This window comes from Sparus aurata, chromosome 18 (genome assembly GCF_900880675.1).
Source record: "Sparus aurata chromosome 18, fSpaAur1.1, whole genome shotgun sequence".
Taxonomy (NCBI): domain Eukaryota; kingdom Metazoa; phylum Chordata; class Actinopteri; order Spariformes; family Sparidae; genus Sparus; species Sparus aurata.
Window position 1 is genome coordinate 354,366 of NC_044204.1, and position 17,849 is coordinate 372,214.

The 17,849-nt window shown below is 42.4% G+C and overlaps 1 protein-coding gene across 1 annotated transcript in view; it reads right to left on the reverse strand.

Annotated features, from left to right (window-relative positions):
• Positions 1 to 1,867: 1,867 nt before the first annotated feature.
• Positions 1,868 to 17,849, reverse strand: part of b4galt1l (DP-Gal:betaGlcNAc beta 1,4- galactosyltransferase, polypeptide 1, like) — a 60,238-nt gene continuing 44,256 nt past the window's right edge. The window contains exons 4-6 of the mRNA XM_030396664.1: positions 12,023 to 12,145; positions 3,476 to 3,580; positions 1,868 to 3,199 (exon numbers count right to left, since the gene is read on the reverse strand). Coding sequence (XP_030252524.1) covers positions 3,070 to 3,199; positions 3,476 to 3,580; positions 12,023 to 12,145 — 358 coding nt within the window. The 3' untranslated portion in view covers positions 1,868 to 3,069. The remainder of the gene's footprint in view (positions 3,200 to 3,475; positions 3,581 to 12,022; positions 12,146 to 17,849) is intronic.

Sequence of the window (17,849 nt, forward strand, 5' to 3'; positions counted from 1 at the left end):
GGAGCCTACAGAGAACTTATTCAGGACTTTGTGGACTGGTGCCAGCGGAACTACCTCTGCTCATGATGGGAAGACCAAAGAGCTGGTGGTGGATTTCCGCAGGCACAAACAACCCTGAACAAAGGTCAACATCTAGGGAACAGACATTGAGAGGGTGACATCTTACAAGTACCTGGCAGTTCACATGAACAATAAACTAGACTGGACTGATTACACTGCAGCAACATATAAGAAAGGTCAGAGCAGACTGTATCTGCTGAAGAAGCTCAGGTCCTTTGGGGTGCAGGGGGCACTCCTGACCTCTTTCTATGACTCTGTGGTGGCATCAGCCATTTTCTATGGAGTCTGCTGGAGCAGCAGCATCTCAGCAGCAGACAGGAGGAGACCTGATAAACAATCAAGAAGGCCAGCTCCACCCTGGGATGCCCTCTTGACCCATTGCAGGTGGTGGGAGGGAGCAGGATGATGGTCAAGCTGTCACTGCTGTTGGTGCAGGAGTCTCACCCCCTGCAGGTCACTCTCACAGCACTGGGCAGCTCGTTCAGTAACAGACTGATACAGCCTAAGTGTGTGGAGGAGAGGTATCGCAGGTCCTTTCTTCCTGCTGCTGTCAGACTGTACAATCAGCACTGCTCCCTATAGGCCTCACCCTGTACTCTGCACTGTGCAATAAGTTCGTACAAAACTCACCTCTGTTTTTGCACATCTAGTCAATTTCCTTAACACCCATATTCATTATTTGTATTTAAAATCTATGTATAAAATTTTTCCTGTTAATTTTGCAGTATATCATGTAAATATGTATATATGTCTATTCTATTTCTTCCCTTTTTAGTTTTATTGTTTATCTATTGGTTTATGTTCTTGTAATATTCTTTCGCTTGTGAGACAAACAAATTTCCCCGTCTGCGGGACATTAAAGGATTTCTTATTCTGATTCTGATTCTGAGAACGTGAAGAAATGAGACGGTGGTGACTTCAGAGATATGTCATGAAGTTAGTGTGCTAACCAGCTAGCCTTCGGCTCATCCTGGCTCATAAAACCTCTGAGCTTCCAGTCCAGACCTCTTACTGCAGCAGATAGCAGTTAACATGGGATATGTTGCCTCCTGCTGGTTTGGAGGATGAATTTAACTGATGACTTGTTCTTTCATTTTCCACTTTAACCAGTAAAAAGAAGGAAACATCTGAGCAGAGTGAGCAACACACATCACTGATGATGATGATGATGATGTCACTGCAGTCTGTACTCATCAGAGATCAACACTCACAGACAGATGCTCCACTCTGTAAGAAATCTTTGCATGTTAAAAACGTCAGTTGAACCTGATTATCTTAAAGTGTGACTCAGTCTGGTGCAGCAGTACGGAGGCCGGATGGTCACATAGAGAAAATACATTGATATGAATTCAATCAAGAACTGCTGTTATGAGATTATCATTATTAATTGTTAATCTAACATTAAAGACCAAAGTAAAGCGGAAGGTAATTAAGGTGCTGAGAGCTGAAGTCCCGCCCCTTCCAATGACATCATGGACCTTATTTCATCAACACTGTATGTGAATGAAATTATTGATCCTCTCTGAACTGTGTCATGAGTCACACATGATGTTTGCCAGTTTGTTGTAATTAAAGTCAAACCTGATGTAGTTTTGTGTTAAAGTGCAGTGAACTACAACGTCTCATCAACACGTCACCAACACCAACATGGAGCCAACTGGGTCAGAAAAGGTCATAAACAAGATGAAAAGGTCACGTCACAATTAATCTGCTCATATTGATGACTGCAGTTCATGTAAGTATGTAAGCAGAAAAACATCTGTCATTTTAGAAACTGAAACCTGAGAAAATGACATAAAATCCATCATTAAATGTCCCACAGTTTAATTATAAAGTGTGTTTAAGAACAGTTAGCGGTTGCTAACAGGCGTCTAAATTAAAAGCATATTTTGTGTTCCACACTTGTCTGGAATGATCTGAAGCTGCTGGGGTTTGTGATGTTAGAGCGTCTCAGAGCTGCAGCAGTGGACAGGACAAGACAACTGTTATAGTTTGAACTCATGAGCAGGAGGACAGGTGAGCTCACCTGCACACACTGAAGCATCAGACATACAGACTGCAGGTCAGCTCTTCACTTTTGTTTATCATCATCACATTTACAGAGTGGTTCTTCCAGCAGTTAAACATTTACACTGGACTCATTAAGGCACATCAACGGTGATTCATTCAAGTGACAGACTGTCAACGACTAATAAAGATTTAACATTCAAGACAGAAAACAGCATCAGAGAACATACACAATCGCGTGATACAGGATTGATATTTTGGATCAATAAACAGATGTTCAGGTTAAATTACTCTTTGGTTCCAGCGGCTCTGATCATATGATGAGGACACATATCAATACATTGCATTGATTTGTGGTTCTGTTTTGGTTGAAAGCTGATCAGTTTTTAAATAAATCATTTGATTAAAATTAACTTTGGGACACACTCTCTCACACACACTTACACACGGCTGGTGTTTGGATCTGGTTCTGAAGTGAATCTGGTTCCTCCGGTGATCACAGCACAGATCAATAATCTAATTGATCATCCTGTTTGGTCGTCTGACTGGACCAAGAGTTCAGATCCATTAAGAACCAGATCAATAGAAAGTGGATAACTGAGCAGAACCAAGATTTGGATCAGACCAGATCTAGCCCCGCCCTGTTTATTACCCATAAAACCCCCAACCAGTAAAGCCCGCATCATGTGACCCAGCAACGTCAATGGTCTCTGACTGATTTTCAGAACATTGTCTCGTGCAGGATGTGTCGCAACAGCAGCGTCTGACTGACAGACGGAGGCAGATGATCGGTTACAGTCAGCGTCCAATCAAAGTCGAGTCCAGAGAGAAAACACACATACATCAAGTCTGTCTGTTTGTGCAAAAACAAGAAGAAGAGAAACAGCCCAACAGCTGTTTGAGTCCAGCACGTCTGAGCCGGCCAAGCCAACCCAAACCATCAGATTCAAGCGTCAAAGGCATGGTTGGTTTTACTGGATCACTTCCTGTCAGCTGGCGTAATCAGGGTTTCCCCACGTCCACTGTGATCTTAGTGAACAGGTCTAACTTCTCCAGCTTCACCACCTGATAGGTCAGAGAGTTAATCCCGTCTTTGTGCATCGTCTCTCTGGTGTGAGCAATACGGTCGAACCTGAGACAAAACAAACATCAATCAGGTCATCAATCAGCTGTTCGTTCAATTCGCTCATTTCGGTTAGTTAGCTCAGTTAGGTCCAAGTCTGGACCAGCAGGGTCTCAAACTAAAGGGCAGGTTTTCTGGTGGCATCTGATCAATTGATTGATTGACTGTACCTCAGAGCCTGTTGCATCATAGGAAAAATACTTAAGGATCCTCAGTCTGTACAAATTCTGTTAATCTATAATCAGTAGATTAATAATCAATAAACAGTGTTGGTGACGTGCTGACCTCTGAGGGTTGGGCTCGTTCTGTTTGTCTCTGTCGTGTCGAATCATCCGACATTTCCCCGTCTCGCCCGTCGGTCTGGAGATGGACATCCCTTTAGACACAAGCCTGAAGACAGACAACAGGACTGAGGTCAACGGCCACAAATAGCCATGTCATCAAAAGTCACTGATCAGTGACTCAACTAGAGTTGTGAAGCTCCACTGGCCTCACAATTTCACTGAGATCCATCTGTCAATGATTCAATGCAGAATGGTTCTGGATGGTGTCAGTGATCTACATCACTGGACACGGTGACTGTTCTTCTTTAAAGCCCCATTTATTTAGAAATTACCAGACGAAAGAAGTCTACAAAATACAAACTGCATCATTACAATACATGAACAAAACACTGATCCACCTGCAGCGTCTGACACATATGCTGCAATCTGCAACAATATAGTTTTCACATGGCAACTTTAAGATAAAACATCTGTTGACTCTGCTGCACACCTCACAGCTGGTTGACAGCACCTTCTCAGATCTCGGGTGATTAGCTGATTTGTGGCTGCAGATGTTGTGATTAGTGATTGTTGTGAGACCGAAGTCTCATTCAGTTTGTGTGTCACAGCAAGTTAATAAAATCTGAGTGCCCCGAGATGTCCGTTTAAAAAATACAGACATCCCTCCAACATCAGTTATGTTAGCTTCATGTCCGTCCACAGTTCAAACTTTATTGTCCAACTGAGGCCGAACAATCAACATGCAGACTCTCATTATGATCCGCCTCTGCATCAATGCAGAATCTTCCACGTCCACATCGTGATGCATTTTAGAATCGAGAAGTTTACACACCTTTGTGACTCACTGATCAATGACCCATCGATCAATGTTGGCATGTTACTGTTGCATGTGTATGAAGAGCAGAGCGTCTGAGCTGATTAATTTTTTCCTCATGAAGTCAATCGAAAGTGTTAAAGGTGGAGAAGGTAGTGTGTGTGCGTGTGCATGTGCGAGATTGCAGCTGATGTAGATTGGCCATCATTGGCTGGACAATAAAGTTGTTGCTCTCTGGCTTTTAACAGAGCTGTAGTGAAGACATGTTTCTGTAGCTAACTGAAGTTAGCTTCTCTCTGGTTCCTCTGAGGGATTATTGAACTGGAATCTGGATTATAACAGAAAATAATCTGTGTGTAAAACACAAGGTTCTGATCCTTCCAGGTTCTGTTCATCTAGATAATCTTTATAGAAGAATACCACCCTGTGATGTTTGAAGCTTAAATGTGTAGCAGTAAAAAGCTAATGTTAGGCTATGAATTGTGCGTCTTACTATACATTGGCTATACAGGTTTCAATAAACTGATCAATGTACAAGTTGTAAAGTCAGAGTTAGAACAGTTTGTAACTTAAGTGGGTCTGTAAAGACACACTAGTGAGTGGATGACTCTCCGTGTTTGCTGTGAGGACGTTTAATGTTCCCAACAACCTCTGTAGTCTCATTTAGACACTTGTTAGCAACCGTTAACTGTTTTTTTAACACACAAAGAGCTTTATAATTAAACTGTGGGACATTAATGATGGATTTTATGTTGGAGAACAAAACGTTTAAATATGTTCAGCTTGTGGTAGCCACACACCTTATTTCACACATTTTACTGAAAACACACTCAGACTTTGTGTCAAGGGGTCAGGAAGTGCTAACATGCAGGACTGTACTCTGTTGTGGGCCGTCATCATGCTAACGTTACTCGTGTTAGATGTGTCAGTGAGGCAAAGATCAGAGTGAGTGATCAGAAACACAGAGTACTATGAAAATACACAGTGTGTAACTTTTTTTTTTAAATATGATTTATTTATTGAGTTTTCAACAAAAAAGAACAGACACAGATCCCCATTTACATCTGAGTGGGTTAGATACAACAGTCAATTGAATGGGGTGAGGTAAGCCCTAATAGCAGAAAGTGGTGTTACACTTAAAACAAGAGGATAAAGTCTGTCAATACCCACACAGAATCACAAACCTGCAAACGCATAATACCAATGGGAAAAAAAGAAAACAAAACCAGACAAAGACACCAAGACAAAAATAAATAAATAAATAAAAAAAAAAAGAACGACACTTAAAAGACACTAACAAACGAGACAAACTGTGTGCTGCTAGTACAGTGAGAGATCGCAACCCAGCCAGGAGCTACAAGAAGGTGCCGTTCAGGGGGCTGTTTCGTCAGTGGGGGGAGCAACCAGCTGCAGAGACTGGACATGCTCTTGAAAAGGTTGCCAAATCTTTAAAAATTTTTCATTGGAGCCACGGAGGGAGTGTTTGATTTTCTCTAATTTCATAAAGGATAAGGTATCCCTTATCCAATGGGTGTGGGAAGGGGGAGACGGGTTCTTCCAGTGCATCAGAATCACACGCCTTGCTAATAATGTGAGAAAAGCCACCAGTTCGGTGAAGTAGGATGGCAGTGAGTTGGTAGCAGGCAGGACACCGAACAGGCCTACCAATGGTGACTGGAGGACTTTGGTAGACGTGATGGCCGAGAGTGAGTCAAATACAGACTTCCAGAACCGAGAGAGAGCGGGACAGGTCCAAAACATGTGACTGAGGTTAGCTGGCCCTAAGTGACACTTATCGCAATTCGGATCGGTGCCTGGATAAATGCGAGCTAGTTTGCTTTTAGACCAGTGGACTCTATGAATTACTTTGCACTGCAAAACCCCATGCCGGGCACAAATAGATGATGCATGGACCCATTTCAGAGCGGACTGCCAGACCTCAGGCTCTATCTCTATATTAAGATCCTCGGACCAAATAGTGCGCAGTTTATCAGAGGACGAGGATTGGTGTGTAAGGAGAGTGTTGTATAGCTCTGAGATGGTACCTTTGAGGTAGGGGTTAATATTTAAAATAGTGTCAATCAGAGTAGAGGGAGGAATAGCAGGGAAGCCAGGGGAGCGATTGCGGGCAAAGTCTCTGACTTGTAAATATCTGAAGAAGTGGGATCTCTGCAATTTGAATACGCCCACTAGTTGGTCAAAGGATGCAAATATTCCCTCAATGTAAAGATCTTTGACAGACACAACCCCAAGATCCCTCCAGGCTGCGAAAGCCTGATCATTAATAGAGGGAGTAAACAGAGGGTTAGAATGCACAGGGGATAAAAGAGAAACTGACTGTAACCCCAAATGGCGTTTCAATTGAGTCCAGATCTTGAGACAGTTTTTTACTACAATATTATTGGAATAAGATAATGGTGATAATGTCAGGGGGAGGCACAAAAGGGACGTTAGAGAGGAGGAGCCACTTGAGGCAACCTCAATTTGCAGCCACGGTGGAGGCTGATTGTTAATGTGATACCAGTGCAGTATAGATTGAATATTAGCGGCCCAGTAATAGCACAAAAAGTTCGGTAGTGCTAGTCCACCCATTTCTTTGGGTTTTTGTAGAGTGTCTTTCCGAATTCTGGGAGGTTTTTTGTTCCATATGAACTGCGAGATCAAGCTGTCGAGTGAATGGAAAAAAATTTTTGGAATAAAGAGGGGTATAGATTGAAAGAGATAGAGGAATTTGGGAAGAACATTCATTTTAATACAGTTTATCCTGCAAGCAAGAGATAAAGGTGTGAGAGACCAACGGTGGAAGTCTTGAGTCAGTCGAGCAAGCAGAGGGGAGAAATTACATTTAAACAAATCAGAGTAGTTTCTGGTTACCCAGATGCCTAAATATTTGAAATTACTTAAGGACGTCTTAAATGGCAAGTCCGAAAGGGGATAGGCTGCAGCTGCAGTATTAATGGGCATAAGCTTACTTTTCTGAAGATTTAGTTTGTAACCAGAAATTTGCCCAAATTCCTTCAGCATGGCCAACACAAGGGGGACAGATCTGTCTGGGTCAGAGATGAACTGTAAGAGGTCATCCGCATACAATGAAAGTTTGTGCTCAACTCCTCCCCTCCAGATGCCCGGGGCCTGACTGGACCTGAGAGCCACTGCCAGAGGTTCAATGGCGATGGCGAACAGTAACGGGGAAAGTGGACAGCCCTGCCGAGTTCCACGATTGAGGGGGAAATAAACAGAGTAGTCATTGACACAGGCTAGGGGGGATGTATATATAAGCTTTATCCAAGAAATAAATGTGTTGCCAAATCCAAAGTGTCTCAGTGCTTGGAACAGATAGGGCCATTCGACACGGTCAAATGCCTTCTCAGCATCCATTGAGATTACTAATTCTGGAGAATCCGAGGATGAGGGTGAGTATATTATATCAAATAGCCGTCTGACATTGTGAAAAGAGTGTCTATCCTTAATAAACCCTGTTTGGTCTGTGGAAACTATAGTAGCCAGAACAGACTCTAAACGTTTTGCCAGCATCTTAGCCAATAACTTGACATCTGCGCAGAGCAGAGAGATAGGGCAAAAATTGTTGCAAAAAAGGGGATCCTTATTCTTTTTTAAAATAAGAGAAATAGTGGCCTGGCATAGTGTGGGAGGGAGGATGCCAGACTGTAGAGATTCATTAAACATGTTTAGCAGAACTGGAGACAGCTTATCAGCAAATGTTTTTATAAATTCAGCTGGAATGCCATCGGGGCCTGGACATTTCCCACTCTGCATGGACAGCAAAGCTCTTTTAAGTTCGCCCACCGTAAAAGGTTCATCCAGGCCAGAAGATGTTTCAGGGTCAATGGAGGGGATGTTTAAGGACCCAAAAAAGTTTTCAAATTGTGCCTCATCAGACGAGCACTCAGAAGTATATAAAGAACTATAAAAGTCCCTGAATTGGTCATTAATGGTTTGAGGATTAATAGTTGTTCCACTGGTAGTATTAATTTTGGTAATGTGCATTGACAAAGAAGATTGGCGGATTTGGTGAGCTAGTAGTCGACTTGGTTTATCTCCGAATTCATAGTAATTATGCCGTGTTTTTAATAGAGTTTTTGTTGCCTCAGTAGAGGCCAGAATATTAAATTCTGCTTTTTTCATGAGCAGTACTTAAAAAGATTCGCGTCAGGTGAGTCTATACATTTTGCTTGCAGTTCTGATATAGCACTGGAGAGACGCATACCATTTTCAGCAGCAATCCTTCTATGGTAAGCAGAGTAGGATATTACTTCTCCCCTTAAATAGGCTTTGCATGCCTCCTAGATTGTTGCCGCAGACACAGCCGAATCAACATTAGTAGAAATAAAGAGGTCAATGTGACTGTTGATAGTATTAACAAAATTGGAATCGCGAAGAAGTAGCGCATTAAAGCGCCAGGGAGAACGCGACATGTCAACTGTGACCACTGCATGGTCTGAGATTACTATAGGGCTGTAGGAGCATGAGCTGACAGAGGAGAGTAATTTGCTGTCAATTAGAAAAAAATCTATTCGGGAGAAAGTACCATGGACAGGGGAGAAAAAAGAGAACTGCTTGGCACTAGGATTGAAAAATCGCCACACTTCTGAGACTGCGTATGCTCCATGAACAGCTGAATGACTTTGGACGATTTAGATTGGGCACACGGCTTGTTAGACGAGCGGTCAAGTGAGGGATCAAGACAACAGTTAAAGTCACCACCGAGGATGAGCTGGCAGGAATGTAAATCAGGGAGGGAGAAAAAAAAGGTTTTGAAAAAATCCTCATGTCCCAATTTGGACCATACACATTTGCCAAAGTCAGATTATTGCCACAAATTTTCCCTGAAATTATAACAAAGCGCCCATTGGGGTCTGATATGACCTTGGACACAGAAAGCGGGACTGATTTGTGGACAAGAATTGCAACACCACGAGCCTTACTTGAGAAGGAGGAGTGGTAGAGCTGGCCTACCCACCCCCTACGGAGCTTAAGGTGATCTGATGGCTTGAGATGAGTTTCCTGTAGAAAGGCAATTTTAGTGTTTAGCTGTTTTAGATGGTTAAGCACTGTGTTACGCTTTACAGGAGAGTTCAGCCCCTTAACATTCCAACTAATAAATCTTAAAGCACCCCTAGGTGTTGTCAAGGAGTTAGAACTTAACATACAGTGATATTAGGGGGCCTGGGTGGATGTTGTGCCAGTACATCTCTCCCCCCATGACTGGCGCCCCCCACCCACAAGTCAGCAGCATGATGAAAGAGGGTGCCTGGCTGGGCCAAGCATGCCAAGCTGCAGGAGCAGCACACAGGTAACAAACAGACAAAAGATAAACAAAAAAAAACACAAAACATGGATCAGATGACAAGACAAGGAAGCCTAACAGAAAGAACATCAAACATACAAGCCTCCCCCCACCCATCCCCTCCCCTTAGCCCAAACCCCAGTGAAGTTGCTGCAGAGGACAGCAACCCACAACTCTCTGATACATAGATCAGCATATCTAAATACTTCCTTAAACCTAACGCTCGATTCCCACAACATAACGTTAGTAAACTTTAAGAACAAAGTTAAACCTTTTTAAATACCTCGAGCAAAAAAACATAACAATCATAACAGTCACACATTAAGGCACAGCCAATGTAATGGCCAGCTGAACATGAGCTTATGGCGGTCATAACTCTGCGGTCAATCTGTTCCAAAATATATACAGTGATAATGTCCACCCCCTCCAGTTAGTCAGGCTCGACAGATGTGAGAAACAAATAGAAAAATAATAATACATAGAGTGAAGAGATGAAGAAAAACATATTATATAATATAAATATATACACAATAAATCGTCCATATATATATATATATATATATATATATATATATATATATATATATATATATATATATATATATATATATATATACATATATATATATACACCTATATATTATGCAAAATACTCGATACAACTAATTCATAAAATGAATACTTTAAAAGTACAACAATGAACCAGAAGGCAAGGCCACATATCTTGGTATAATGTTAAACGGATGGGATCAGTCAGCCTATATGACGAGTGTCAGGGGCAGAAAACACAGTCTACAGATCGAGACGAGGCGCAATAACCCGTCACGAAACTACAGACTGCACTGAAAAAAATAACAAGAGGAGAAAACAACAATGGGAAAATATGCCAGATCACTTGCTTACGGATCTTTGTGTAAACCCTGGACAAACTTGACCGCCGCTGAAGAAGAGAGGAGCCAGATCTTCTCCCCGTCAGGCATGGTGATGCGCAGCTTGGCTGGGTAAAGGAGAGCCGGCTTGTAGCCGCGCTGGTACAGTTCGGCCATGGAGGTCTTATACTCGGCGCGCTGCTTCAGCACGTCGGGACTGTAGTCATCGTAGAAGCGGAACTTATGGCCTTTGTAGGTCAGCTCACCTCGTCTGCGAGCTTCGCGGATCACCAAGTCTTTAATTTGGAAGCGGTGGAAGCGCAGGATGACGGGCCGTGGTCTGCCTCCCGGCGCAGGTTTGGGTGCGAGGCTCCGGTGCGCCCGGTCCAGCTCAGGGGGTAAAGTGAGGGTCTCCGTGCCGAGGACATCAACGAGGAACTGGGAGAAGAAAGCGGATGGGCGAGGGCCCTCGATCGATTCAGGCAGGCCGATGATGCGGATATTTTGGTGCCTGCTGCGCCCCTCCAGGTCCGCCACTTTGACTGTGCGCGCCTCCTTGTCTACCTGCAAAGCGGCGCAAGCAGTCTCAAGTTGTTGAAGCCGCTGGTCAACCTCGGTGTCGTTAACCTCCAGAGAGCTGACCCGCTGTTCGTGGTCCGTCACAGTGGAGTGGATGCTATCCAGCGTGGATGTCAGCAAGTCGAAGGATGACTTGAAATCAGCCGCCAGAGCCGCCCTGTGCTCCTCCAGTAACAAGCTAATCTCGGACAAAGTTATGCTAGCGGCTGGCGAAGTTTCCTTGTCCTTTTCAGCGGTTTTTCCTTTAGACTTTGACATTGTTTAGTAATCAGTGCAGCTCTAAAAACCTGATGCAAACAGTCTGAGACAAAATATACTGAAAAATCCGAGGTTTAAAAAGGTAATCAAAAGGGCGGTAGTGGGAGCAAATTGAGCGCGCGTCTACCTTTTGACTCACAACATTCACTGACCCTGTTAGCCATGTTCACCTGAAGCTAACATCTGCAGCCGATCAGGAGTCTTGATCGACTTCACCATCCAGCTCAGAGAAGTGTGTGATATGTGGCACATTCATTGTGTGTCCTTTCACACATAGAGGATGTGTTCGTTTCTGTAATGTTAATGTACTGAGGAGGTCACACAGACACAGGTGCTGAGAACATCTGATTACTGGAGGACTTTCTGAATGAAAAGGTTCAGATTTACCTGACGGAGTGTGTTAAATGATTAGGAAGCAGCCATGTGCAGTGAAAACTGAGCATGATGCATCAAAAATCTCTGTGTGTTTGAATCACTGAAAGCTGAATCAGAGAGATGAACCCTAACATGTAGCTAACGTGGAGCTAATATTTCCTATTATCATTCTTGCACTGGTCTGTTTAAATGGAGGCCTGTGAGGCTTCTGAAACATGTGTCACCTGACCTGCAGTTAGTTTCTCACATTTCAACAACAGGAAGACAAGAGGCACAATTTTGATTCTTTAAACTGTCACATGACCCTGACTGTGTGTGTGTGTGTGTGTGTGTGTGTATGAGGACCTGTTATAGATGTCGTCGTCTTCTCCTCCCCAGCCCCAGTAGTTGTTTGGGAAGCCATTGATCTTCAGATATTGTTCTTTACTCATCGAGGACACACCTCCAAAGTACTGATTGTATGGTAACCTGTACACGCGCACACACACACACACACACACACACACACACACACACACACACACACACACAGGTGAGGTGTTGAAAGGCGTGTTTACATAGTTTCATAATTTGTTTGATTCACTGCTAGAAAGACACCATCATTCATTAACAGGGCTTTTATTTTGAAAGCATGGAGCTAATATTTCCTGTCATCACTCTCACACTGGTCTGTTAACAACAACAGGAAGACAAGAGACACAATTCAGATTCTTTAAACTTTCACATGACTGTGTGTGTGTGTGTGTGTGTGTGTGTGTGTGTGTGTGTGTGTACAGGAAACAGGAAGTGCAGAGCCTGACAGATGGCACTGTTTCAGGGGAAATCTCTTCCGACGTGGTGTCACTGTCAGCACTTTCAGAAAACACACTGTTTTGTCCCCTCATGACAGGAAGTGAACTTGAAGACACCCTGAATTAAGTGTCACCATTTGCTTTGTCACAATTCAGGGTCTGCATCCTTCGGAGGCCGCATTTGAAGGCCAATCACATCACAATGCCACGCGAAGGCTGTCCCAATTCTAAGGCTCCCCCACATGCAGCCCATAAATGTGGCCTTTTTTTAAACCTCATTTTGGAGGATGCACTGCTACTATCCTTCGCGGCCTCCCATACCCCAAGATTCTTTGTGCGCCCAAAAAGAAGAAATAAAGAAAGAAAATGGCGACATCACATGGCATAGATCTTCACTTTTGCGGGCCTGGGCGGCAGAAATCGTGACGTAAGGGTAGGGGCGGGAACATCTGGTGACGCAACCAGAATATGCTCAGATGGATAGACCGTCCCATTTAGCAACGGTTGAGACACAGCAATTGTCTGATCAGCATTGTGCATGGCTCACACGCTCACACATTAGGGCTGAACGATATGGACAAAATTTCATATCTCGATATTCATGCCAGATATCTCGATATCGATACGATACGATATGACTACGGGTTTGGTGAAAACCAAGCATTTTTCTGTAAAATAAAGAGATTATTTTAAGCCATATACAAATGGTTGATAGAGAAATCTTTACCAAATAATTACAAACTCACTACAGAGACAAATATATTTGAAGTAACAACAGTAAAGGGAGGGAGAAGATCAAACGAACTATGTGCATTTTTACAAGATGAACGATGACATCCTAATCTGGAGAGAAAGAGTGAGAGTGAAGATCGAGACTCAGCAGCTTCAGGTTATTTAGAAAGACTAAGAAGTCAGAGAATTAACGGATCAAAACAGAGTAGACGGCAGCTATACGGTCTCAAATCCACAGAGCGAGCGGCCGCAGCGTCCGCTCCTGCTGCCCCAGCCAGCCCCCCCACATACACACACCTGCCGCCTGCAGCCGTGTGAGAGGACAGAGAGCCGGCGCTGCTGCAGGGGAGCCGCAGACTGATGACTCTGAGCAGCAGGAGAACTACAATATCATATATTTCTCGCCTTTCCCCTGATGATCTGAATAAATCGCTAAATTTGTTGCTAGTCGCTTTTCAGAAATAAAGTCGCTAAGAGGGTCTGAAAAGTCGATAAACTAGCTAGAAAGTCGCCAAGTTGTGTGTGCGTCTCAGTCTCCGTCTGCCTCACTCCCGCCCTCGTATGTTTGTCATTGGTTGGCTTCAGCTGTCAATCCACAGCAAGCATAAAATAAGCGTTGTGGTTGGCTGGCCTTAGCGGTGCATTCAAGGGCAATCGTAAAAAGGATGTTTGTTGTGACTGCCAGAGCTGTACATGCAGGGCGAGTGGGGTAATCTATATCGTTTATATCGTTGCTTTTTCGATATGAATATCTTGATTGTTCATATCTAGATATAGATAAGATAACGATATATCGTTCAGCCCTATCACACATACACACTCACGCACACACACACACAAACTCAAGTGGCACACACACGCTCACACACACACAGAGTTCCTCATGCTGTCAGTAGAGTGATCAGCTAAACAAAACTGATGCTATGTTTCATCATGAGCGCATCACAACAGGCAGCCAATAGCTGAGCTGACCTTTGCTGGTTTCATCACACAGGCATGACTGCAGCGAACCTGGTGACAATAGGAAGTTCTGATGTCACAGCTGCAGACAGCAGAGCAGGAGGCAGCCATCTTTGTCTGCGTGTCACTTCCTGTGTGCGGTGTAACTAATGATATCATAATTGTGTCTGTGGTTCATTCTTTATACAAAAACAGGAAGATTTCAAATAAAACATATCACAGTTTACTGATAATCAATAACTAAATCTGATCAGATTCATCATTTTTAATCAGGACCTTATTTGATAGCTCACGTAGTAGCTCATGACAATCAGTTCAGTATCAACAGCTGATACATAATCACATCATCAAAGAAACGGCAGATAATCAATATCAGAGGACTTTGACCAAAACATGTGGACATCTCACAGCAGTTGATGTCCAAGCCTCAGTCCCTCACTGAGCCTCAGTCCCTCACTGTCCCTCGCTGAGCCTCAGTCCCTCGCTGAGCCTCAGTCCCTCACTGAGCCTCAGTCCCTCACTGTCCCTCGCTGAGCCTCAGTCCCTCGCTGAGCCTCAGTCCCTCGCTGAGCCTCAGTCCCTCACTGAGCCTCAGTCAATTTCTTTTTTTTTTTATTTACTTTTTATTGGTTTTCTTATACACGTATGTGCCAACTGGGCACAACAACACACAACTTAACAAAACATAACATGACATGGGGAGGATTTGTTCATTAAGTGAAGCACATCATACATAAAAGGATGTTTCTTGATGATATGGAGCAAAACATTTCTTAATCAAGAGTTTGGCCTTGTCTTTGTGATCTATATGAAATCAGGTCTTACAGTTGACACGTAGTTGAGCCATTTCAACCAGTTCTCTTCAAAAATATCAGCTTGGTTTTTGAGTTTGAATGTAATTCTCTCCATAACATATATGTTATAAATGGTATCAATCCATTCATTAATTGTTGGTTTGTCTTTTTTAAACCACTTTCGGGTCAGGGCCTTTTTACAACCCACTAGCAACACTAGTCTCCCTTTGGAGGATCAAAGCCATCCAGATCACACAGGTACATGACTTTGAAATTTAAAAACATTCTCCTTTTAAAAACAGCCTCCAGGACTCCAATGATCTCTCTCCAAAATGGAGTCACAGAGGGACAGTTCCAGAATACATGAAAATGGTTTGCTGAGGTATTCCCACATGACCTCAAACAGGCAGTCTGATTTGAGTAGTTGGTCATTTGTGCAGGAGTACGAAAGAATCGAGTCACATTTTTCCAACTGAATTCCCTCCAGGAGGGGGAGCTTGTCACTGACCACTGTTGTCTGCAGATCCTGTCCCAATCTTCTTGAGAGACTGTGAGGCCTCCCTCTGCTTCCCACCTTTCCTTAATGTCCAAAGTATGATCACTTTTAAGATTTTGAAGAGCGGAATATAGTTTGGATATTATCTTTTGGAGGGTGACATTCTTGTAGGCTCTTTGAAAAATGATAAGAATTTCATCCCTCCCTGTAATAACATCCCTTGGGAATTTCTTGCTCGTAAAATCCCTAATTTGTAAATATCTAAAGTGATCTTGATTGTGCAGACCAATTTTTTCTTTTAAGTCCTGAAAGCTCAAAACCTTATCCTGATCAAAGAGTGTGCAGTAGGCCGTAAGTCCATTTTCCGTCCAGTTTTTAAACCTTGTGTCATAGTTATTTGGCACAAAATCTGGATCATATGCAAACCATTTAAACATTTCGGCTCCTCTCTTCAAATTATATTTTTTTATAATTTCACCCCATGTTGTCAAAGAGCCAGATATCCATGGGTTTTGGGGGTCTGGGAAGAGATTAATTAATGAAGGATCTCCAACTAAGTTATTAACTGGTGGTCCCTTTCCCATTGCCATTTCTATTTCTTTCCATTTTGATCTATAATTTGGTGTACACCATCCCACTAATGGCCTAATTTGAGCTGCCTTATAATAATTTGTCAAACAGGGGAGGGCGAAACCACCTTTCTCTTTTGGTAGTTGTAGGGTTTTATATTTTATTCTTGGTTTCTTCCCCGCCCATATAAATCTGGAAAGAATTTTATCCCACTCTCGAAAATATAATTCTGGTTTCCCAATTGGTATTGAGTGAAACAAATATAAAAGTCTTGGTAAAATGTTCATTTTAACCGAATCTATACGAGAACTGATATTTAGATAGGGAATTAAGTTCCATCTGTTGATATCTGCTATAATTTCTTTTTTGAGTGGGCCATAGTTAATTTCTTCAATTTTTGATATGTCTAGGGGAAGGAGAATTTCCAAGTATTTTATAGAACTCTTGTCCCAGTCTAGATGGTAAATGGAGCGGAGACATTGAGGGGGATCGAAATGAAAACTAAGGACCTGGGGTTTTTTCGTATTTAGTTTATACCCTGAGTATGACACGTACTCATCTAAAATAGACATCAACGCTGGCAGAGATTCTATTGGATTTGAAAGGCTAACAAGCACGTCATCCGCGAAGAGGGCCAGCTTTTGTTCTCCTGCTGCCATGTTTATACCCGTGATCTTGTTGTTCTGTCTAATCCATTGTGCCAATGGCTCGATAAAAATTGCGAATAAGATTGGACTTAGGGGACAGCCCTGTCTTGTTGATCTCTCCAGCAGAAATGAGTCCGTAAGCTCCCCGTTGATTTTTAGCTTAGCAGATGGTTTATCATAAAGGGCTTTTAATGTATTAATAATTACCTGGTCAAAACCAAATTTCTCCATAGCACTGTATAGGAATTTCCATCTAACCGAATCAAAAGCCTTTTCGGCATCTAAACTAACTAAAATGGCCTGTATTTTGTTTTGACTTATATGTCTGATAATTTGTAAAGATCTTCTAATATTGTCATGTGTCTGACGTGCAAGAACAAAACCTGTTTGATCCATATTGATTATACGGGGTAAGATTTTCTCAAGTCTCTTAGTAATAATTGAAGTAAATAATTTATAGTCCAAATTAAGCACACTAATAGGTCTGTAATCTGCGCAGTCTAATTTGTCTTTTTTTCCCTTAGGTATAACCGATATAATCGCTTCTTTCCATGATATAGGGGTTTCCCCTTTAGCCAGGACCCAGTTGAATGTTTTTAATAAAACAGGTGTCAAAACCTCCTTCAGTTTCTTATACCACTCTGAACTGAATCCATCCGCACCTGGGGATTTATTGGCTTTGAGTCTTGAGATAGCCGAATAGATTTCCTCTTTTGAAATTTGTGAGGTTAATCTTTTATTTTCTTCTTCTGTAAGTTTTCGTAGATTTAAGGATTCGAGTAGTAACTCCATTTTTTGGTCGGTATTAACTTGAGGTTGAGAATATAATTTTTCGTAATATGCTTTAAAACAGTCTTTAATTTCCTGAATTTGGTGGTGAATTACCTTAGTTTTTGGGTCCCTTATCTTGTATATTGCATTGTCTGCCTGTTGTTTTCTTAACTTGTATGCTAATAGTTTTGAATATTTGCTGCCCCCTTTATAGTATTTTTGTTTTGTGTAAAGCAGTTTCTTTTGAATCTCTTGGGAGTATAACTCTTCAATCTGATTTATTTTCTTCTTTATTTCTATTTTAATCTTTGGGTCTGTTGACTCTTTGTGTTCAGATTCTAGGTTTCTAAGTTCAGTCTGGAGTGTTTTAATTTTTACTTCTTTTTGTTTTTTAAGAAAAGACGTCACTGC